At 36.6% G+C, this 24,331-nt stretch overlaps 1 protein-coding gene across 1 annotated transcript in view; it reads left to right on the forward strand.

Annotated features, from left to right (window-relative positions):
* LOC125224741 (parkin coregulated gene protein homolog) overlaps positions 1–24,331 on the forward strand; it is a 62,648-nt gene that overhangs the window by 29,715 nt on the left and 8,602 nt on the right. Inside the window, exons 2-4 of the mRNA XM_048128186.1 lie at positions 19,331–19,449; positions 19,915–20,095; positions 22,446–22,617. Coding sequence (XP_047984143.1) covers positions 19,340–19,449; positions 19,915–20,095; positions 22,446–22,617 — 463 coding nt within the window. The 5' untranslated portion in view covers positions 19,331–19,339. The remainder of the gene's footprint in view (positions 1–19,330; positions 19,450–19,914; positions 20,096–22,445; positions 22,618–24,331) is intronic.

A 24,331-nucleotide genomic window follows, 5' to 3' on the forward strand; every position in this document is an offset into this window, starting at 1 on the left:
GTTATTAATTCCGTAGCAAATTTTTGACAACGGCGTTCCAGGGGTTAAGTGTTTCTGAGGTTTACTATGTTTAGAGAAAAATTTATAAACTAGCATTAGAACTTCATTTTTGTGCACGTGTGCGATAAAGAACCGAGGAGTACTGTAATTAGTACATTACGCTACAATTGCGGAAAAGAGGAAGGACAAGAGAATAGTATAACTTAAAACACGAACAAAGTAAGTGTTTTAAATCGACACGAGTTCTGATGTTTCTATTCGCATATTGACGACGACGACGCATTTGACGACCGGTCTGGCGCAGTCGGTAGTGACCCTGCCTGCTGCGCCGCGGTCCCGGGTTCGAATCCCGGTAAGGGCATTTATTAGTGTGATGAGCACAGATATTTGTTCCTGAGTCATGGATGTTTTCTATGTATATAAGTATTTATATATTATATATATCGTTGTCTGAGTACCCACAGCACAAGCCTTCTTGAGCTTACCGTGGGCCTCAGTCAATCTGTGTAAGAATGTCCTATAATATTTATTTATTTATTTATTATATATAAAGTACTAGATTTTGCCCGCGGCTTCGCTCGCGTTAGAAAGAGACAAAAAGTAGCCTATGTCACTCTCCATCCCTTCAACTATCTCCACTTAAAAAAATCACGTCAATTCGTCGCTCCGTTTTGCCGTAAAAGACGGACAAACTAACAGACAAACACACTTTCCCATTTATAATATTATAGTATGGACTAATCAGTACATAATATATGGCCCTTTGAAGGTTGGACATAGGGACATAAAGCTAGCACCACTTCTCGCTAGGCTTGTGTCGTTCACGAACTATGAACTGTTAGGAATAAAATCCCATCAATGACCGAAATGAACTGAATCTTTCCGTGCTCTGAGAATCGGTCTTTGCTCATTTAGTTCAGTACAGGATCGGCGAACGCGAGCGGTTTGGATCGAGAACGAATGTGTGACTGCGCCGACCGAGAGTGAGAGCTACTTAGCAGAGCAACAAAAAAGTCAAGTTTTCATATTAAACTTCGGTTACTTACAACCTTTCGGCCCGGAATGTTACTATCTGTGGACTATTCGTATCATTTTGACACTATTCGGTCCCATTCGTTCTGATCTTTCCGACCGCAACGGTCGCTGGTCTGGCTGAACTAAATGAGCAAAAGACCTAAAAGAGCGAACTAGTTCGTGGGAGCGACTGAACGAGATCGGAGCGCTCCGATCAACGAACGAAACGGCACAAGCCTACTTCTCGCACTAGTGCGATAAATTAGCACCAAAATTATTACAACATATGGTCAAGATTCTGGCTGTCGTAAATATCATTGTGCATCGTGATGAACACCTGAACAACACAATTTATGAAGCACGCACCGTGACCTAAAGGAAATTGCGAGCACTAGCTTCAGAGACTGAATTCGAACGTGAGATATGAGACATTGCCATTCTTAGGTCAAATTGAAATATACAATGTAATCTGTGTAACATAAGGAATCCGAAAAATTATAATTACTCATATCTAAAGCAACAAGATGGAGAAAATGTATACAGTAATTTTAAGAAAATTTCAGCAAAAAATAAAATTTTGTATTTTTATTCTGCATTTTCACTTCAAAAGTAAATGTTATTCGTAAAACTGGGAATTAAAATTAATATGGTTTATTTAAATAAATAAACTAAATCCAGAAAAGTGTATATGGCATTTTAGTCTTGAAATTCATCAGATATACGGTCTTAAAATAATCCTCTTTCTTCATGTCACACCATGTATACTAATATTAGTAAGTTATTAGTTTAGTTTATAATTAGACTAATTTAGGTTTAGTGACTGAGATCTCTTTTTATCTTTCAACATACGAGTGATCGAGATAGGTTTATTTTTCAATCGAAACATTTATGGATGTTTCTTATCCCAAATATTTCTATTGAAAGATAAACCTATTCCGATCATCATCATCAGTCTCGCCCACAACACATCATACCAGTACAACATAAAGCTCGAATACAGCGCAAGGTACATTGTTCACTTCGGCATAAACCCGTCTAGCTATGACAGCTGCAGCAAGATAGATGATGCACGGATTTCTGTGCATTTCTGTGTGACTGTCACAAACGGACAAGTGCGGAATACGAATTCTTGGTTCAGTTTTGTATTGCAATTTCGTTATGAATATATCGTTACCTGGTGCGGTTTAAGTTATTATACTTCAAGTTTGATAGTAATATAGAAGATGATATGAAACGAACGCAGATGAAGATAAGATGTCTGGCAATAGGGATTTGTTGAAGAAGATAAATTGTGCCAATCGCAAATGAATTGAGTTAGAACAAGCGAATGATGCTGATAATGACAATAATAGTATTTTTATAACAGTTCTATAGATAACACTTTGAAACAGAAAATACATATAATAAGCAGTAATCATTAAAGTATCAAACGGGGCTTTGCGTGTAGGCTTCAGTAAAGGCCCGGACCACCATTTTTCAAACACAGAAAGTACAGTCAGCTAAAAAAGTGGTTTACCACTTTTCTACCTTATGTGTTTAAAATAGAGTCGAAAAGTTTCACTTTCTTGGCTAACCGTACCAAAATGACAATATTTAAAACTGAAATTTAATGAAGGTCAAACCCTTGCTTAACCCATTTCCCACAACATTAAGTCCTATAACTTCGTTTGTAAAAAAATCTCTTTTATACTGTTAGTTACTTTTTGATTAAACAAATAAATAAATTACTTACGTATAATATATCATAATTATCAAATCTTGCTCCATAATAATCAGCTTATGTGAAATATTTCTTTTAAATGATGCTTGAGCGAACTTACCTGAAACAAAAAACAAATCATTTTAATTGCTTGAAGAGAAAACATTCATTAGAAAGGATTAATTCGGCAAAATGTTCAAAGCGGATTATAGAAAACACTCTTGTTATACTCGTATACCTAAGTGATTAGAAATATTGAAGAACAAAAAATCAAAATTTCGGGGATACTATTGGATCGAATATTGTTTAGTTTATGATAGCTCTATGATATATCGCTGTCAAGTTCATAATTAATATGAGTAGGTACTTTCTTCAGCGTTTTGCAATGGACTAAGTACCTAGAATAAATGTACATAATTATGAACATGGCTGTATAATTATAATTCTTTTTCATTTTAAAGATGGCTTAGGCTGGAAATTCTGGAATGCAATGGCGGGACGACTTAGCAACCAACACTAAATAATTGTTTTGGAGCAGATTGTAGTATATCCCTAATTAACACTTTAACAGTTACTTAACGTTACTGTCTGCAACATACATGTGACACACGTATGTGCATAAAATAGCATGTAAGCAATAATTTACTATATAAGGTATGTTTAGTTTTACTTGTCTCTCTCTTCTGTATTGATTATTGACAATACAACACACATCATCCATAATGACCAGTTTTACTTAACCTCCATTCAACCCTCCAACTGTCATCATATCTCATGGCGACCCATACCAGTAGAACCAAGGAAACGGATTTCACCACGGAGCGCAATAATGAAGACAGAAAACCAATTCAAGATTGAAGATTCAAGATTACCCTAACGAAGATATCACCATTATGAAGATCGGCACTGAAGGTACAAGATTACTTTTATGAAGATCAGCATTGAAGAAATCATTTTTAAGAAGAAAGAAGCCTCTCAGCAAACTAAAGAAGAAAAGAAGAAAGAAAATATGTTCTATATATAAATAAGCCTACGAAGAAAGAAGAGCGTTGTCCAGGGTTTCCCGGCTCGCGAATCAAGAGGTGTCCAGGGTTATCCCGGCCCATCATCAAGAGGTGTCCAGGGTTATCCCGGCCCAGCTCGAGGGTCCAGGGTTATCCCGGCCCGCATCATCTTCAGAGCATCGGTCACGTGCACATGGAAGACTCACGTTGCCAGCCAGCGTCACGCGACAGCCCGACCGCCCGCCCGTGCCAGCGCGGAATGCAGCGTCAACAATTCAACATGACCTACTAAGCGAAGTACGTTCCCGCTATCTATGTAAGTTAGTTATATTATTTTGTCATGTTATTTAGCAATTTATAGGGATCCTTTTTGCAGTATTTTTTTTTTAATTAATTGAGGTGACAAATTTATTATGTTATTAGAATTACAGTCTTTACGCGATAAACTAAATAAGTTAAAAGAGGATATTTCGAAGTTAGGTCCAGAGAGGCGACGAAAAGAAATAGGTAGAAGGAAATTAGAGGAATCAAATGAATTATATAACCATTTTGCGGATATTGTGTCTCAGTTAAAGAAAAAGCAGGATGAATTTAGTTCTTCAGAAATAGAATTAGGTAATAGACTTATAGGCGAAGTCAAAGACACTTACGAGAGGATTAAGTTATCGTTACAATTCTTTGATACGGATTCCCAAACAGACGAAAAAATGGCTAAACCTAGTTTTGATGTTAAAACGGCCATCGCCTTGTTGCCCGTCATGACAGGGCAAGAGGATACAATTAAACAGTTAATAGATGGTATTATTATGTACGGTACCATTATTAATACCGAATCTCAGCGGACATTGATAGAATTTGTTTTAAAAACAAGACTTTCGTCTAGCGCTAAGCTCAGGTTAAATACGTCATACGTTAGCGTAGAATCTCTCGTTTCGGATATGCGTACATTTTTGCTTCCTAAAAAATCGTCCGAATCGATTCAGGCTCAGCTGTACAGAGCTAGGCAAGGTAGGAGAACAATAGAAGCTTTCGGAGCTGAAATTGAGGATCTTTTTGTCAATTTGACTATTTCTCAGGCCGACAATAACGACAGTAGGTACGACGTACTGCGGCCACTGAACGAAAAGTCAGCTATTAAGCGCTTTGCAGATGGTCTTTCAGACCCAAAATTAAGCACAATAATATCTTCTAGGCAATTTACATCTTTGCCTGAAGCTATTAGGACAGCCATTGATGAGTATAGCTCGTCACCACGCGACGATCAGATCCTACATTACGGACGCGGACGTTCTCGTAATAATTATCATAACAACGAGAACCGGAATAATTATTATAATCGTTACGATAGGAGTAAAAGTTATAATACAGACAGAAATACATTTAGAACACGGTATTATTCTAATAATAGCCGTAATGCAAGTATTTCGCAACACTTCCCGACAAATAGAGCTACGCGGCCACAGCCTTTTGCTGACCGCGCATCCAGCGTTCGCCGACCTGCGCGCGCGACCCCGCCGCGGCCCGCGCCCGCGCACTCACGTGCTCAACACATACGATCGAAAAATGAAAACGTAAAGCCAAATAAGCAGTTTTTTCGTGACTAACATGAATAGTGCGATATTTAACTATAACAAAAATAATTATAGTACGGTAAATTGTATTGTAGGTAAAGGACATAAATTAAAACTTTTGGCCGACAGTGGAGCTGGCCTATGTGCTATTAGGTACGAATATTTGCAAGACAAACCCGATCTCCTTAAACGAGTGCAAGGAGATAGCATTACTATTACGGGAGTTTGTGGAGATTTAATTTCAGATGGATACATTTATTTAGATTTAGACTTTAACGGTTTTATTTGCCAAGGAAAGTTTCATGTTTTTAAGAATTTGCAATGCTCAGCTGAAGCTATTTTAGGTGAAAATTTTTTCTTACGTTACAATGCAGACATAAGTTATAAACATAATGCATTATTTTTAGAGGACAAAGGTCAAACTATCTCAATACCTATGAACGTGTATTCTAAAAGTAGTTTTATTCAAAACATACCACCTCGCTGCGAAATTATGACTCACATCGCATCACAGCTGACCGATGATTGTGTAGTACTATCGGAAGAAATGCAAGAAGGCGTTTTTGTAGCAGGTGTCATTTCAAGACCAGAGAAAGGTAAAATACCAGTACGAATATTAAATACGACAGATAAGCCAGTCAGTTTAGATTTATCAAGTTTGAATGTACACAGATTATGTCATTTTGATATTTGCAATTTTGATTCAAGGAAAATTAGTGTTGACAGAGTAAAAACATTATTAGATCTTTTAAATTTAGATACTTATTTAAATAAAGAGGAACAATTAAGCATAGAACAAATTTGCGCAAAATACGCAGATGTTTTTCATCTGCCCGGCGACAAGCTAACTACAACTAACTTGCTACAACACAAAATTAAGTTAAAAGATAATGCAAGTCCAGTATACGTAAAGCCATACAGAATACCACATGCTTTACGTAATGAACTTCAAACTCAGATTAAAAGTATGCTAGATAACGATATAATAGAGGAGACCACCTCTGAGTGGTCCAGCCCAGTTTTGCTAGTTCCAAAAAAATGTGATAAGTTAGGAGAAAAGAAGTGGAGGTTAGTTGTCGATTATAGGCAGCTTAACAATAAGATACAGGATGATAAGTTCCCACTACCCAATATAACAGAAATTTTAGATTCCCTTGCAGGTAGTATATATTTTTCAAAACTTGATCTTTCTCAAGGTTATTACCAACTAGCTTTAGACAAAGAATCTAGAAAGTATACAGCGTTTACGACCGATAAGATGTATCAAATGAAGCGATGTCCCATGGGACTGCGAACAAGCCCTAGCGTTTTCTCTAGACTTATGACTATAGCCATGTCCGGATTAAATTACAAACAATGTTTCATATATTTAGACGATTGCATTGTCATAGGAAACTCCATGACGTCACACAACCATAATCTTATTCGAGTGTTAGAACGATTGAGAAGTACAAATCTTAAGCTAAATCCATTAAAGTGTGAATTTTTGCGAAAAGACATAATGTATTTAGGCCATAAAATTACTTCAAATGGAGTAGAACCCGATCCAGCAAAAGTAGAAGCATTAAATAAATATCCAAGACCAACAAATACAGATGAGGTTAAAAGATTCGTAGCATTTGCCAATTATTACAGACGGTTTATTAAAAATTTCGCGAACATCGCTTATCCATTAAATCAACTTTCTAAGAAAAATGCAGTTTTCAATTGGACCCCAGAGTGTGAAACAGCCTTTATAAAATTGAAAGAAATACTTACAGGTCCACAAGTTCTAGATTACCCTGATTTTTCTGAAAATAATGTGTTTACCTTACATACAGATGCTTCAAAGATAGGCTTAGGAGCAGTTTTGTCTAATTCTAATGGCAAAGTAGTCGCGTATGCAAGTCGAAACCTTAAGCCAGCTGAAACGCGATACCCAATAATAGATTTGGAATTGCTAGCTATAGTTTGGGCGACAAGACATTTTAGACCATATCTCTATGGGAAAAAGTTTAAAATTGTCACAGACCATAGACCTTTAATTTATCTTTTCGGAATGACTGATCCTTCGAGCAGATTAACCAAATATAGATTATATTTGGAGGAATTTAATTTTGACATTGAATACATTCCGGGACGAAACAATGCAGCTGCAGACGCATTGAGTCGTTTACCGATGAATAGTGATGATTTAAAAAATATTAGGACAAACGTTGTATCAGTCATAACGAGAGCTCAATCACGGAAGTTACGCGCGCAGCAAGAACAACAAACGTGTGATCAAGGTAGCTTAGTGACAGATGATCCCGCACACGATAGGCTTGATCAACCTAGAGTGGTGGAAATCATCAAAGCACCAAAAAATTATATTGAATTAATACTAAACTCTAACTATAAGACATGTCGAAATGGAATAATGAGTAGTAAAGGAAATTTTTGGTACGTACCAAGCAAATCGTGCATGTATCTAACATCCCGATCGTTATCTACCGTAGGCGTGTTAGCGAGGGAATTAGAACAATTTTGCAAGGAGCAAAACATAAGTGAAGTTATAATTATAAAGAATAATCGAAATGCACATAAAGTAAATGAATTTTTAGCTAGCTATAAATGTGATATTCCTAGGATCTTAGTAACAAGAGGTGTTACAAAAGTATACGATAAAGACGAAATACGAGTTATTTTAAACGATTTTCATCTATTACCCACCAGTGGACACGCGGGGGTTAATAGAATGCTTAATAATATAAAGCAACACTACTTCTGGCCAAGAATGAGCCACGATGTATACGAGTACGTTAAGAAATGTGCACATTGTCAATACAACAAGCACACTAATAAGTACATTAAGGAACCAATGGTGATCACTTCGACACCAAGCTCATCTTTTGAAAGAATTTCTTTAGATATACTTGGACCTTTAGAAATAGATAATTATAACTATAAGTACGTATTAACAATTCAGTGTGAACTGACTAAGTTCGTAGAAGCATACCCGTTAGAAAGAAAAGACACTGAATCTGTAAGTAAAGCTTTTGTAAATAATTTCGTTTTAAGATATGGCATTCCATGCGACATTATAACGGATCAAGGTACCGAATTTATGTCTAGTGTATTTAGCGATATTTGTCAATTATTAGGTGTTAATAAGCTACACTCTACTGCTTATCACCACGAAACCATAGGAGCGCTTGAAAACACACACAAAAATCTAGGTGCGTATCTTAGGATTCAATGTAGTAACAACCGCACCGATTGGAGCACTTGGTTAAGTTATTGGTGTTTCTCATATAACACCACCGTGCATACCGAGACACAATATACGCCATTCGAATTAGTTTTCGGCAAACACTGCCGTTTGCCCAATAATTTAATTTCTTCTGTCGACCCACTCTATAATTATGATAGTTATCCTAAAGAATTTAAGTATAGGTTACAAAGAGCTCAATCAGAAGCTAGAAATAATTTAATGTCTAGTAAATTTAGTAGAAAATTAATGTATGATAAGAAAATGAATTCTGTTCAATATAAACCAGGAGACTTAGTACTTTTGAAAAATCAAGTAGGCAATAAATTAGATTCTATTTATAATGGACCTTATGAGGTTATAGAAGATATGTCACCTAATGTTAAGATTTCAAAAAATGATCAGATATATATAACTCATAAAAATAACACTAAGATGTATTTGAAATAAAAATAAGTTTATGTTATTTTAAAATAAATAAGTTAAAAAAAAATGTAAATTCATACACGTATGTCACATTTTTTTTTCTTCCTTTGTGGGGGTGAAGAGTAACTTTACGGGGAGATGTAGTATATCCCTAATTAACACTTTAACAGTTACTTAACGTTACTGTCTGCAACATACATGTGACACACGTATGTGCATAAAATAGCATGTAAGCAATAATTTACTATATAAGGTATGTTTAGTTTTACTTGTCTCTCTCTTCTGTATTGATTATTGACAATACAACACACATCATCCATAATGACCAGTTTTACTTAACCTCCATTCAACCCTCCAACTGTCATCATATCTCAAGATCCCACCTATGTTGATTATAGCTGGTGGTAACGCTATGATTAACTTAATAAATCTAATGACTGAATTGTTCAAATTCTATGCGGTGCTATGCGATGTACCTAAGAACCAACCGGCACGGCATAAGGTATGTTTTTCCATGGACAACTCGTAGATAAGATAAAATAATAATAAAAAAATAATATAGCCTATAATGTGTCCCACTGCTGGGCAAAGGCCTCCCCTGTTTTCCGCCACTCGTCACGGCTCTGTGCATGCTCTCGCCAGCCGCCACAAAATGAATATATTTATTTCAGCACTAGAATAAACACATCTACTAAGCTACGTATTGCCAACTCTTCTTTTAAAACAGCCAAACTGCTCCCCAGCTCTCAAGACAAACAGCCTTTCTTCAAAATGGCGGGAAGAATCTGGTTTATAGGCGGAACGTGAGACCAGCCTGTACTTAGCTGGTCGTAAATCGAGCTATACGACCTAACAACCTATTTTATATTGCGCGGTAAGTAAATACGCTGAAGAACCGATATTTTTTAAAGCTTTTTACTTGCGTATTGGTCACGTCACTAGTATATATACTCTGTCAAACAAGTTTGTCAGTAAATAAGAACAAAGAAAACTATAGGTATCCTTTTCTCTAGCACCCTAAAGAAAAGGATGCATATAGTTTTCTTTGTTCTTATTTACTGACAGACTTGTTTGACAGAGTATATGAGATATATTGGACAGTGTGCGTAGCCGAATGCACAAACGCTCACAAAACGAAACGTTCGTAGAATATCTATCTCTATCGCGCCAATACGCAAGAGCGATGGAGATAGATATCTACGAGCTGCGCACCCAGGAACCCAGGATTGACTGCATCATGATCACGGAAAACCCGAGAATTTCCGTAATTACTGATCATGATGCATGAAATTGCTCGATAAAAATAAAAAATAAAAGTAGTCAAGTTCTATATTCCGATCAATATAAAGTGTAATGAAAATAACGGTGAATCATTCAAAACTTATAGTAAACATGATATATAGTACAACATAAGCCTACTTGTTTACAGTGGGAATCAGTCAACCTGTGTAAGACATACATACATACATACAATCACGCCTGTATCCCATAAAGGGGTAGGCAGAGCACATGAAACTACTTAAGCTTCAGGGCCACTCTTGGCAAATAAGGGGTTAAAAGAAAACGAAACTGTGACTGTGTGTGTGTGTGTGTGTAAGAAGTGGTAAGAATACTAAAAATGTATTTTAATATTTATATTTTCACCTCCATGATTTTACGAAACAAGTTTTTTTTAGCTTACTTTAACAGCTGTGAGACTTGTAAGTCCCGCCGTTTTATAAAAAAAAAACAGTATTTATCACTCAAAAAGTGATGTAAATATTTCTTCGGTAAGCCTCATTTTGTATAGGGCTTTGAACAAGATTCCATGCGTATTGTTTTCCAATAAAACTTTCCTTATAATTAACACTTTCGCTACCAAGAACCCGACTGTCGGGCACACCGCTCGTAGAAGCGTAGCCGATTACATGGGGAAACCCGTATGTAGCAAAAATGTCGTAGCGCCGCGTAGAGCCCGGTTTCGAAAGTGTTAATATACATACATACAATCACGCTTGTATCCCATAGATGGGTATAGGCAAGCACATGAAGCTACTCAAGTTTCAGAACCACTCTTGGCAAATAAGTGATTGAAAGAAAATAAACTGTGACATTCCAATGACAGGCTGCCAGTCTCTCGCCTACGCCATTATTTAACCCATATCCCACAGTCAACTTCTACAACGCCCACGAGAAGAAAAAGGGTAGGGGAGACCGGGGCTAGTTGACTATACTGGTAGGTTGACTATCAAAAAAATGAACCAAAAATCAAACTTGAGCCAACCAGTGAGGTACGAAAGTCCGTCACCTCCCGCCGCTGTCACGGTGAGCCTCTCGTTATCGTATCACTGGTTGGCTCAAGTTTGATTTTTGGTTCAATTTTTTAATAGTTATTCAACCTACCCCTATTAAAGTCAACTAGCCCCGGTCTCCCCTTGTGAATTTCTTGGTTAAAATGTGAGCCAATTCCTAAAGAGAACATGATGTTTTAAACGCTCATATATAACGATAGTCAACATCTCTGCTGCATTTACCCAACATGTTTTGGCGGCGCCACATACCAAAACACCTTAATGAACCTCTTTATTCGTCGGCCAGAATAACAGAGTCAAAGCAGACTAACGATCCCTAAATTACTCACAGTAACTTGTACGTACGGTCGCTGAGCGAAAACATGATTTTTGTCGTTTTACAAAATAACGGATTTATGGTTTAGACTTGTGTAGATGAATGAAGTATTTTATGTTAAGAATTCAAGAAAAATCAAAGACTAGTCTAGGTAGATTTTTGGCCTTAGTGCGTTTTCACATTAGGCGATCTGATGTCGGATGTAGTAAGACACTGGTCTCACATCCGATATCAGATCGGATAATGTTAAAACTGTAGTGTAGGATACTGATTCTATTAGTATATCAAGCATCTATAATTTTTACCTTCAACATCCTTCCTACATCCGATATCGGATCGGATAGCCGAAATAACAATTTTACTGTTGTTTACGATCCCTGTAAGTACCAACACTTTTGAAATGTGTACTATAATATTTATCACATCTTTTAGTTTTAGTATTGTAAGTTGTATAAAATAGAGTTAAATTCCCGTTTGTCGTATTTGAAAGAGTTTTCTTTTATACTACGCCGGTTGCAAACAATCATACGGTCCGCCTGATAGAAAACGATCACCGTAACCTATGGACGCCTGCAACTCAAGAAGTGGCAGATGCGCGTTGCCAACCCATTAGCAACTTGTACACTTTTTGCTGTATTAAGTACACAGCAAAAAGGAGTGTACAAGTTCCAAGGAGTGTACAACCTTCAAGACAGTATGTCTCATATGAAAATTACTCTCCCACCGCGATATGGCCCGATAAATTCACTATAACCATACGGCGTACATATATATCATCAGAACGACTTTGCAACGAAATTGAATATACCTCGCTTATCAATGTGTACCTACAGTAAATAATAAATATTGTCTGGGAAATGAAATTGTTTATTGAATCGTAAAGGATGAAACGGTGCTCCAATATTATTACTGGAAGATGACAAAGGCCTGTTTTTACAGTATTCGAGTTTAAGCCTCGTTGTATTTTGTTTGGTGTGAATGATGTTGATGCCGGTTGCGGTTTCGTTAAAGATACCACATGTTACGAAGAGATCGTAACGACTGAAGAAAATTATGCTTTAACCTATATTTGACGTTCTATTTTAAATGCTTTTATTGAAAAGATCTTTTTCTACTCCCGAACTGTTATTCGTCAGTTACAGGGTCGTGCATAGATCTATAAAACCCTACATTAAAGTCTATTCCCCAAAGCCAGCGTCCGCCGGCTTTCCGCGCATGCGCGCAGTAACGAAAAAATTGAAAACGCATTGTTTGGCTCTGTAACCATGGCAACGCATTCTTATGACGATACTGCGCGCGTGCGCCGGATGGCTTCGGGTAGCTGCGCTGACAGTGCGAACCTTTGCGTCAAAATACAGGAAACAGTGTGAATTTCACTAAAGTTATTCTAGAAAACTATTAAAAACTAAGTGCATGGTCGTAGAAAAAGTATTGTATGCAACGCTGTTTACCTTAGTCAAAAAATACTCATGGCGTCTTTATTAACAATTTTCGGCTTCGCCTCAAATTGTTACCCACGCCACTCGTCTTTTTTGACCTCCTTTAAACGCCTGTAATAACGATTTTTAAATGTAATTGAAATTCACAGGTGATTATAGTTGGATTAAAATTTATTAATAAGTACAATTTTCTACTTTTCAAAAAGTAAAATAAAGCAATGAGTTATTAAGAATAAGGCAAGCCAAGATTTTGAAAAATATTTTACCTAGAATTTTTAGTTTGGTTTTTATCGAACCAGGGAACAAATCAGGCGACCTGTCTGCTCGTTTGCCTCCTATCCCATAAAAATAAATAAAATAAATAAATTGTTTATTTAATATTTTGATTTGACATTTAATTGGACTCTATTACGAACAAATTACTACTAGATATAATGAATTAAGTAGTAGTAATAGTAGCTCTTTATTGTACAAAACACATTAAAAATAACATACGTTGAGATGTGAAGTACAAAGGCGAACTTATCCCTTAGAGGGATTTCTTCCAGTTAACCTTTGAGTAAATGAGAGGAAAGAGTTAAAATCCGCCACCCGACCACGGCCGGGGTGGTATAGAGGTGAGCATGTTTAGATGAGTAAGCTAAAGATCCGGGGTTGATTCCCGGCTCCGCCACCAGTGAACCTCGCTTATTTTGGCGTATAATATATATTTCAGTTTTTAATTAATTTTATAAGTAAAAAAATGTCTGTTAAAAAGTTGCTTAGCTAATTACCTCGAACAAAGTGGCAGAAGTAACAGTATCCAGCCTGTTTGTATTCTCTGGTCCCGGATCCATCTCGGCAGTTACAGCGATATGCAAACTGCTCACAATCACGGGGCGTAATTTAAATCTACCGCCTCAATGTAGCTAGAGTGATACTGGATGTGGCATAGATAAAACTTGTTTAAAAAAATAATATAAATTATTTTGTCATGTTTAATCTGTGCACACAGGATACTATATACATATACCGGGTGCCCGGTAATTAATGGACAACCTTTTAACCACCAAGAGGGCACCTTATACTGGTCCAGAAAATCGACATAAAGGTTTAGTAAAAGTCGCCTGGTTTTCGAGATTTACACATTTTTTTAAATTTTAGGTAGTATTAAAATTTTAAAAAAGTATGAAAATCTCGTAAACCAGGCGACTTTTACTAAACCTTAAAGTCGATTTTCTGGAACAGTATGAGGTGCCCTCTTGGTGGTTAAAAGGTTGTCCATTAATTACCGGGCACCCTGTATAAGTAGGTCGGGTCATTCTGAGCATTGGACTAAGCATGGGACTAACCCCGAAATAATGAAAAAATAGCTTGTTTAATATTAAAATAGTTTACCTTTTGACAGACCTGACGATGAAATCATGATTATTCACTAGATAACCTTGCTATAACCAATTGCTTATTCAGTTATAACCCTTCACAAAATGGTAAATGATTGAATGTTATATATAATTAATTACCAAGAAAGTTCACTTTTTTATAGATAACATTTCTTTATTCTGATCGTTTTAAGCTTATACAACACTTTTTTAAGTGCGTTTTCACATTATCCGATCCGATATCGAAGTAGGAAGGATTTCAAAGGAAAGAATCAAAGATGGTGGCGTAAATATATGGCATATCGGTTCGACATCTGATATCGGATCGGATGAGTCTGATACATCAGATATATTTTTAACCTAATTAACACACCTGCAAACTTTTTATTTTTAAATTTATGTCCAAGGCACTTCTAGCTTTTCTATCCCAGCAGGTTCCCCAGGCAACCTATCTCAGCCTCCCAGAGGGCGCCACTAATAAGCTGCTAACAAATGAGTTGGCGTACTGCTCCGGATTCTAATATTACACGTTTCTTAATGGCTAATCAAATTACCGGAGTTATCGGATAATAAAACATTGTTTGCTTTGATATTGATTTCTTGGGATTTTTAAGGGGATTAGTTTATTATCTGAAAGAAAGGGGCTTAATTCTAGTGATCGTTTTAAGTTCCTACATCTATTAAGTTTTTAGAATTTCCCATGGGTTTTAATATTAATCACATTATTAACATTTTACGTTAGAATCCAAAAAACATCTGTAGTCGACTTTAGTAGTTAGCCAAGCCCAAACTGCCAAGGATAACTATTGCCCTCATTTTGTGGACTTTTCTATATTCAATCTTATGGAGTCAAGTTTAGTTCCAACGGTCGCCGCTAGCATTAATATTAATCATGCCTATAAAATAACATAAATAACATAAATAGGTATTTGTTATAATCAGGGCCACTTCTTCATTCACGTTGGCAATAGAAGTTATGGTTGTCGATCGCTGTCAAAGTGTTATTCAAATGATTAAAACTTAAAATGTCACTCTTATATTTATTTTTGTAAATCCTGTGCAAAAACCTGTTTCAACGCGCCAAACAGTAACGATGGAAAAAAGTCATCCCGAAACTACTGCAAAGCAGTGATTCAGGTCGGACAATGTAATTCTGACTGAAAAAAATCGACCGACGGATGCCGGCAGTTTTTTGTTGCGCCTCTGTTCACAAACGCTGCATAATCTGTAACGCTTCCAGTATAATCTGACCTCGTAGAAAGGGGCAATAGCTCAGTGCCTGGACATGTGTGAGCCCAACTGGGGAAGTGCCTCCGCCTTACAGAAGACCACAGCCAAATAGCACTAGACCCTACTCATAGTGTTGTGTTCCTACCGGTGAGTACGGCCGCCAGACCTCAACGAAGGTGCGGTGCGCTGGTGACGGAAGGACCTACGGAACTAATTTGTTTCATCTATTGTCCTTCGAGTCGTCGGCAACCCAAACCCTCCTTGAAACTTGTACACTCTTTTTAAAATAAATATAAGAGTGACAGTACACTCTTTTTTTTGCTGTGTTAAGGACACAGCAAAAAAGAGTGTACTAAAGTAAAGTAAAAAACGTTGACAAGGTTATCCTCGATTTGTGACTTTACAACCCGAAATTTTTTGGTACACATATACAAGATTTTGATCCTAAATGCTGAGATAAACAAAAGATTTGTCAAAAATTACCTTTTTTTTGCAAAGTATGACTTTTTTTCTATAAACGTAAAAACTCATGAATTTCAAATAAAAAAGTATACAAAGACAATTTTCATGTTGCAGTACGGGATTAGATCTGATAGTTACCCTCACTGTCCCAAACTCCACCGTGTATAGAGGCCAGTACTTTATGAATAGCGAACTGTCCCGCAGTTAGAAATTTTATTGCGTTTTTCGTCCCGGCCACCTGGTGGGCTTTAACCGAAAACTGATAAAATCGTACGGTTTGGGGTTTTTTCGGTAAACTTGAGTGAAAAAAGAATTATTCACATGCAAGTTATATTTTGTGATAATTGACAACTTTTTTTTTCGCTGGTCAGGTTCTTTCTGGATAAGGACTTTAATTGTTGAGCCATTTATGTCACAATAAGTTTGTTATTGTTAAGCTACGACGTGGCCAGTGTAAAATAAGCTTTGAAGTGGATCAATCTGCGGCTTTTTTTATTTACCCGGCCAAGGAGTGTTTACTATTTTTTCTGTTCGACGGAGCCGGGAAGCGGTTATTTCGTTTAGAGTAGTGGCCTAAGATTTGTCACTTTCCGGCCGGAAGACAGAAAACATATTACAACGCTATGTAAAAATACATAATACCTACTTTAAAGCGTAGGTTTTCCCAATAACAAACTTGCTTCAAAGCTTTTGAACGCTTCATTCAAACTCGACCGCAACGATGACGTCATAAAAATTTTCATAATGCGCCCCGCAGCTGATGCAATATTAAATTTTAAATATCGAACGACGTTCAATTTCGAACGGTTGCCTTCAAAAACTCTTATCACTCAAACATGCCGGTCAAAATCAATCTTACCGCTTAACTCTTACGGTTTACAGTATTGTATGTTTGAGTAATACGATGTTTGGAAAGCAAAAGGGGAGTGGCGCGAATCCGTGCCCGGTAGTAAAAGATAATACACGCCGATAAAATACCCGTCGGATTCTGGTGATTTGGCCGACTTGAGGACCGTACGGGTGGCATATTTCGATCATCTGGATTTTGGTTATTTTCATTAACTGTTAGAATGGAAATGATTAGGAAGTACATTACAGCTGATGCCGGGAAGTAAGAGGTAAGTGCCGGTTGAGTGTTCTAGTTATAGATAATAGGAATACGAAGTCTGCAAGACGAGGTATTTCAAGTCTATTTTAAGTTAATTAACATAATGACAAATTTCATGTACTAACTGATATTATATTTATAACTTGGTATAACATTCTGAACAATCACAACACAAAAACTAAAAGTTTTATACCTAGATAAAAACGTAAGGTATAGCGAGGCAAATCTCGACTGGGGGCAAATGTAACTGGTCCATTTTTTCCATGTTTAACAATGTTTGCATTAAATAAAAAGTCCACCGGTTATAATATAACCACTATATGTATCCACTGAAAACGCCTACCATATAATATATGGTAGGCGTTTTCAGTGGATACATGTAGAACTCAACATCACAGCATAATAATGGAAAAATGGATCAGTTAGGGCCACAAGCACCAACGAAAATGGTGGGTTAACCCGAGGGTTAACCCACCATTTTATATGGAATTTGACAGTTGACAGTCCACTAACCCTGAGGCAAGTGGGTCTAACAATTGCCTCGCAGTCGAGATTTGCCTCGCTGTCCGTTAACAGTTAATTATGTGTCAAGGTTATCATTTCTTGATATCTTGTACCTAGCTAAGCAAGAGATAAAGATTTACGATTAATATTAGCATTTCCCAAGTTAAGTATGATACCGTCACAAAATTCAGATCACTTTTTAATTTGATCCGAAAATTCCAAACTTTTCCCTAAAAATATAACAAACTTGTTTTCGTGTTCAACATAAAAACTTCAAGTACAGTCGAGTTCATAAATATGTGTACATTTTTTCACCTTATTGCAACGAATTAAGATGAAGAAATGTACACATATTTTTGAACTCGACTGTACATAGCTTCCGATCAGAATTCAGGAGATTTTTCGTCGGAGATATTGCGAAAATACCTTATATTAAAATGTAATAAAATTCCCCATCGCTAATATAATTCTGCGGCGCGAACCGGTCGAGATGGAAACATACGGAATATTTCTTAGGACGCGACTGTAATTTATAAAGTGACTAGTTTTTGCCCGCTGCTTCGCTCGCGTTAGAAAGAGACAAAAAGTAGCCTATATCACTCTCCATCCTTTCAACTATCTCCACTTAAAAAATCATGACAATTCGTTGCCCTGTTTTGCCGTGAAGGACGGACAAACAAACAGACATATACACTTTCCCATTTATAATATTAGTATGGATGGATAATTATAAGTATCTACTAGGTAACAAGAATATATACATAAACTTCTAGCTACATGAACAACTGTGTATTTGCAAATAGCAGCACTTAGCAGGTAATCTTGTGTTGTCATACTTCCGTTACTATACATACTAGGAAATTCATGCAGCACAAATGCCACACTTACTTGGATACCACGAATAACAGGAATTATTCACTTTATTCAGCTGTCTATTCCTTAGATGAAAAGTTACCTGAATATTTTTTCCATAGCTTATAATTTCTTTTTACTTGCCGCACCCCCATTTTACTACTAATTGATGTGGCTGATTATTTTTTAATCTACTTGAATTCGCAGTTTAACTAATAAACATATTGGCTGTTATATAAATATCTTGTTCTTCACAATGCACTGTTCTTAAATTATAGCTATTAATAAATAATCTTTAAATTATGCAGATAATAAATCTAACAATGAACAACACTGTGATTAATATTGACGTTAACATTTTTTTTTCTAATGTCTGCTCTATGGGTTTCAAAGGCGAGATTAACTCTTTTCGTGTACATAAAAACTACATGGAGATATGGCGCAGAACCAGCCGGTTATCTTCCAAACCATGTTCAAACCATTTCAAACTTAATTCGCAAATCGAAAAAATACGTACATTTGCTTACATTTTATCACCCATATCTGACAATTTAACATTTTAATAAACTAGAAAAAAAAAACAATTTTTAAAAATTAAAAGCCGCGCGCAGCCGCCTATACAACCTCCCCGTACGCTCCCAACTTTCGCTCGCTCACCGCCCGCGTCGCTACCGCCGTCCAATCGATACCGTAACCTAGCAACGATCACCTTCCAAAACAAACAATCAGAGGCCCGGCCGAGAGCAAATTTACTTTCTTATTTTATTACTTGTGTCAACATTTTAGATCGATATTATTGGATTTGCTGTATCATGTTCTTGTAGACAGACAACATGGTGTTGATGCCAGTTTGTGTGCCCGAGAATTGCGGGAAGGATTTCCGACACTCGCTGAAGAAGCCGAGCCCTAACTACCCTTATGGGGCCAAGACGAGGAAGCCGCGGTAAGTATTTATGAGTTTTAGCAACTGCATTTTATATGTTGATATATTTTTGGAAATTAACAGGAAATTTTTGAGCAACTTTAAGAAAAAAAGAAAAAAATAGCAAGAAAACGCAGAGGTTTTTCTGTATGTAACTTATTTGAAATTAATGATTTTGAAAAAAACTGGGACGAGACAGATGATGAGGTAGCTGAAGACGCCGGTTCGAATCCAACCTTTGCCAGTGGGACAATTGCGCATGTTTTCTTTTAGTAAATAAAATAGGTATTTTGATATTTATTATTCGTATGAATTGCTATTATGAGAGAACATTTTAATATCGTATCAGATAAATGTCAAAACTGCCAAGTTGGTCAAAAATAAATAAAAATAATGTATATCTACCGCCTTAACAATATGCAAACAAGACTTTAATTTTTTTATTCATGCTTATGTTATGCAAACTAAAACCTTGTACACCAACAGGCTGGTGCCAGCCTTCACCATACAAGCTATGCAGAAGAACACCCGAGTGATCCCGCCGAAGAAATGCGGAGTCTTCGACCCAAAGCCGATCAAGCCGTCCATGTTCAGGAAATGCTACTCCAGAGGCGAGTTCCCGGTCACCATCGAGTTCACGAGCAGTGGGAAGCGACTCAGTTGGAAGGTGAGAAATTGTGAACGGCATTTAATTACATCTTATGAATGCCATTACTTCTTATGAGTGCCATTAAATCTTTGGATCGTCAAGGACAGGTTGAAGCAAGTTAATCGTGGACAACTGTAGCAGCAGTGCATAGTTTAAGATTATATATTATGCATCATCTATTTTTGACTCTAATGACAGCATGTCAAAATTCAAATTTGAATAAATCTCCATCAAGGTCATGCATTTAAGGGTTAAGGCTATCACGACGTCCATGTTCAGGAAATGCTACTCCAGAGGGGAATTCCCGGTCACCATCAAGTTTACGAGCAGTGGGAAGCGACTCAGTGGGAAGTTGAGACTCATTTTTTGCCAAAAATATCTGGAAGTATCTTAACTAGATACTAAACTTCAGCTAACAGCTTGCAGCGCCATTGAGTATGCACTATGCAGTCAAAGTAACCCTCAAGTAAGGTTTTCAACATTTTGAACAGGACTTAGTTGGTACATACATACATACATACAATCACGCCTGTATCCCATAAAGGGGTAGGCAGAACACATGAAACTACTAAAGCTTCAGTGCCACTCTTGGCAAATAAGGGGTTGAAATAAAAACGAAACTGTGACATTGCAGTGACAGGTTTCCAGCCTCTCGCCTACGCCACTATTTAACCCATATCCCATAGTCGCCTTCTACGACACCCACGGGAAGAAAGGGGGTGGTGAAATTCTTAACCCGTCACCACACAGGCCACATTAGTTGGTACATGTGCCACATTAATTAACCTTTTGAACGTCAAGAACACCTAGATACAGATTCGTAACTAAACGTATCCACGCCACGGCGCCTTGTACATGGACACATTGTCACAAATAAGAAAGCTTTCAAAATGAGGGCCAGTAGCTGGCCCTCTTCCAATAATTGGCCACCTTGTACTAAAAAACCTTTGTTGTATAATGGCAATTTGAATTCATCTTAGCATAACGTGGCCAGTTACTGAGAGGTGGCCAGTAATTGAAATTTAATGTAAAAAGTAACACTGTTAGGTAATAAATTTTTAATTTATAATTTTAGTTAATAAATTTTAATTTTTAGTGTAGAGTAGCCAGTTATTGTGGTCAGTGGCGTGTAACTGGAAATTTATTTTACGCTGATATTTTTTTACCACGTCTGTGGCAAACAGGGGTACGATCCGCCTGATGGAAAGCGGTCACCGTAACCTCGCCTGCGACTCAAGTAGGAATTTCAAGTAGACAAGGGTTTTTATTGTAGTTGTAGTGTTTATGTGATGAATCGCGCTTTTCTATCTCTTAACTAGAAAGTTTAAAATTCAACAAGACTTGTCTTATGTTTATGGCGATGCTTTTAACGACTTTAGGGCTTCTCAGCTTCTCAGCTATCAATCATCTGACAACACTGTAAGCATTGTATCAGGTGCAACGTATTAACTATCTCTACTGCACTCTCTAATAAATAGAGACGCTTAATATTTGTCAAGGGGAGGATGGCGGTCAGTTACGGATATGTTATCGATACGTTTATCAGCTACAGGTATCCTAGAATATTACTGTGATTTGAATAGTTAGTAAATCTATGTCATTGTTAAAACACGGGCAAGGTGTTACAACTCTAGTGTTATGTTTTTAGAAAACCCAGTTATATATAAAATTCAGTTGCCGTTCTCTACCTTAGTTAGTGTTAAGAGTAATTTCTTATTAAGCTACATATAATTTTGTCATGGATTTAAATGAAATATTTGTATAGGCTACTAGATTCATATCTAACTTGGCACAATAAATGATTGTCTTCAGTAATATTTGACATAAGAAACCAATATTTAATGATTTTTGTACGATGACTACGTATTTTTAATTCAAAAATATGAGTATTTTTTTTTTAATTTTGGCCACCGAAATCGCTGTCGGTCTTGTAGTGACGTCATAGAATTTATGTCAAATCAATCACTGACATAATGACCTTTATGCCTCGTACTTAAAGTGTCAGAAAGAGTTGTTTTCGCACTGAATGACTTCATTCACAGAAAATCTATAGATGACATGGCTGATGCTGTTTTTGCCTGATTACGTAAAAGTATTGTTTAAAAATATTTTTCAGTACAGATGGTGTTTTTTTTACGCACTAGTGCGAGAAGTGGTTCATTATATGCTAGGTCGAAACTTTGGAGGCTCATCTGTACTGAAAAACGTCGTACGATACACGTGCGAAAAGGAAATTCGAAACTCGTGTCGATTTAAAACATGGTTTAAATCGACACGAGAGAGATAAATTGATTTTTCGGTTAATTGGACAGTAAGTAATAATATAAGTTAAAAATTTAAAAAGGGTCAAGTAGCCTATTTGTTACAGGTCCCGATTGAAAAGCTGGACTTCCACCATTACCTCCCAATGTTCTTCGACGGCCTCGCAGAGGGCGACTACCCATTCAGCTTCATCGTGGAAAATGGGATCAATGACCTAGTCTCCAAAGGCTCTTACAAGATCCTGCCTGTGGTGCCGCAACTCATCATACCCATCAAAAGTAAGTTGCTGTACTTTCTATTCATGTCAAGAGAGATTTTCGAGACAAAAGTCATTCATTATACGAGTACTGTAATTTTGTTTAATCACGCAATTAGTACTTATTGAGATAAATTCCAAATACCCAAACATAATCCGGTTGCTTTTTATATACACCGTGTTTCACTTAACACTAAAAACCTGAAAACAGTTTGTTCAAAATCGAGAGTAGAATCGATTGAGCTATATCTTGATGGGGGTAATATTTTTATTTAAATTAGTATTATTAGTTATTTTTTACGTGCCCATTCTATTGTACTCGTAATACAACATTGTGTATATCGCATTGCTAGAGGTTGTTTACCTTTTTTCAGTATTTAGGGGTATTAATACTGGCCGGTTACTTGGACGATTATTTTTTCCGCTACTAGTTTGACGTTGTTTGTCAGTTTAATCTTAATGTTTATCATAAGTCATAACAAATTGAACTCGTACCTAATTACAACCTTGTCATTTTGAATATTGAGTTTATTTGCTTACTGCGATTACCTGTCCAATTTGAAGTTTACTGTGACAAAGCTTTAAAGTGTTTTACAGTGACATCTTAGCTGTCTATTGATAAACCTTATGTCGTTGCAGTAACGTACACAAATAAATAGTCTTATGGTTTATGATGGTAGTTAGCAATTATTTTATTGAGTGTAGAGCTAAAAGTCAAGTAGAGCTGTACAGAAAATTAAAAATTCAATTAAAAAAAAAGTAACGATCAGATTAAAAGATGAATACTCTAGATGAGTTTAAAAAAATAAAAATCAGTTGGGGTGTCTGAGGTTTTGAGTGATACCGGAAACACCGTGTATTTTATATAGGAAAGAAAGAAAGAAAGAAGATTCGTTTATTGCCACAACACAGCGAATACAAAGATAATATTATGAGATAAGTAAAATGTAGGTATACCTAAACTTAATACCTATATTTCCTATGGCATCTTCTTCATCACCAGATAAACCTTATGTCATCAATCATCATGACATATGATGATTCATAATTAAGTAATAAAATTCAATTTTAGTAAGAAATTCCTATTTTATTCAACCTTCAAAGTTAAACACTGAAGAGAACAGCTACCTCAGTCTGAAATGAATACTCTGTAAATTAAATCTCTAAGCAGGATATCTAGTTTCACGGGCAATGTTAAAAACAACTTGATCGAAGCAACAAAATACCGATCAACTGAATTCGTAAATCTGCTTCTACTTGCGGAGCTCATGACCAATATAAACTGACCCTTTTCAGTAACTGACACATCTTCGGGATGAAGCCAGCAATGTCATTTGGGCCATTTTTTCGGATTTGGAAATTATGTGCTTTCCAATCAGAATCGCGAGCTCTTTCAATCCTAATACTTAAGGAGAAAAAAGTGTTACTAGGTTTTTTCCCATTCCGTAACTATTTTTCATACATTTTGTATGGCGGTAACGAAATGGGAGGTTTGAAAGATGTATGGAAATCTTGGGACATTTTCTTCTCCTGTCAGGGTCGAAAGATCTCGCGATTCTGAGTATGAATCGCGTAAAAAATACCCATGTTACAAAAAAATGTTACAAAACAACTTTAAAAAAAATGGCCTATTTATTCAGCACTGTTATTTTTGCGATATTAACTAACAGGGCGGCTGACGAACTGGGAACCTGGGAACTATTTCTTGGGGCCGCTAGTAACAATACAATACCTAA

The sequence above is a fragment of the Leguminivora glycinivorella genome, chromosome 1, assembly GCF_023078275.1.
Source record: "Leguminivora glycinivorella isolate SPB_JAAS2020 chromosome 1, LegGlyc_1.1, whole genome shotgun sequence".
Lineage (NCBI taxonomy): Eukaryota > Metazoa > Arthropoda > Insecta > Lepidoptera > Tortricidae > Leguminivora > Leguminivora glycinivorella.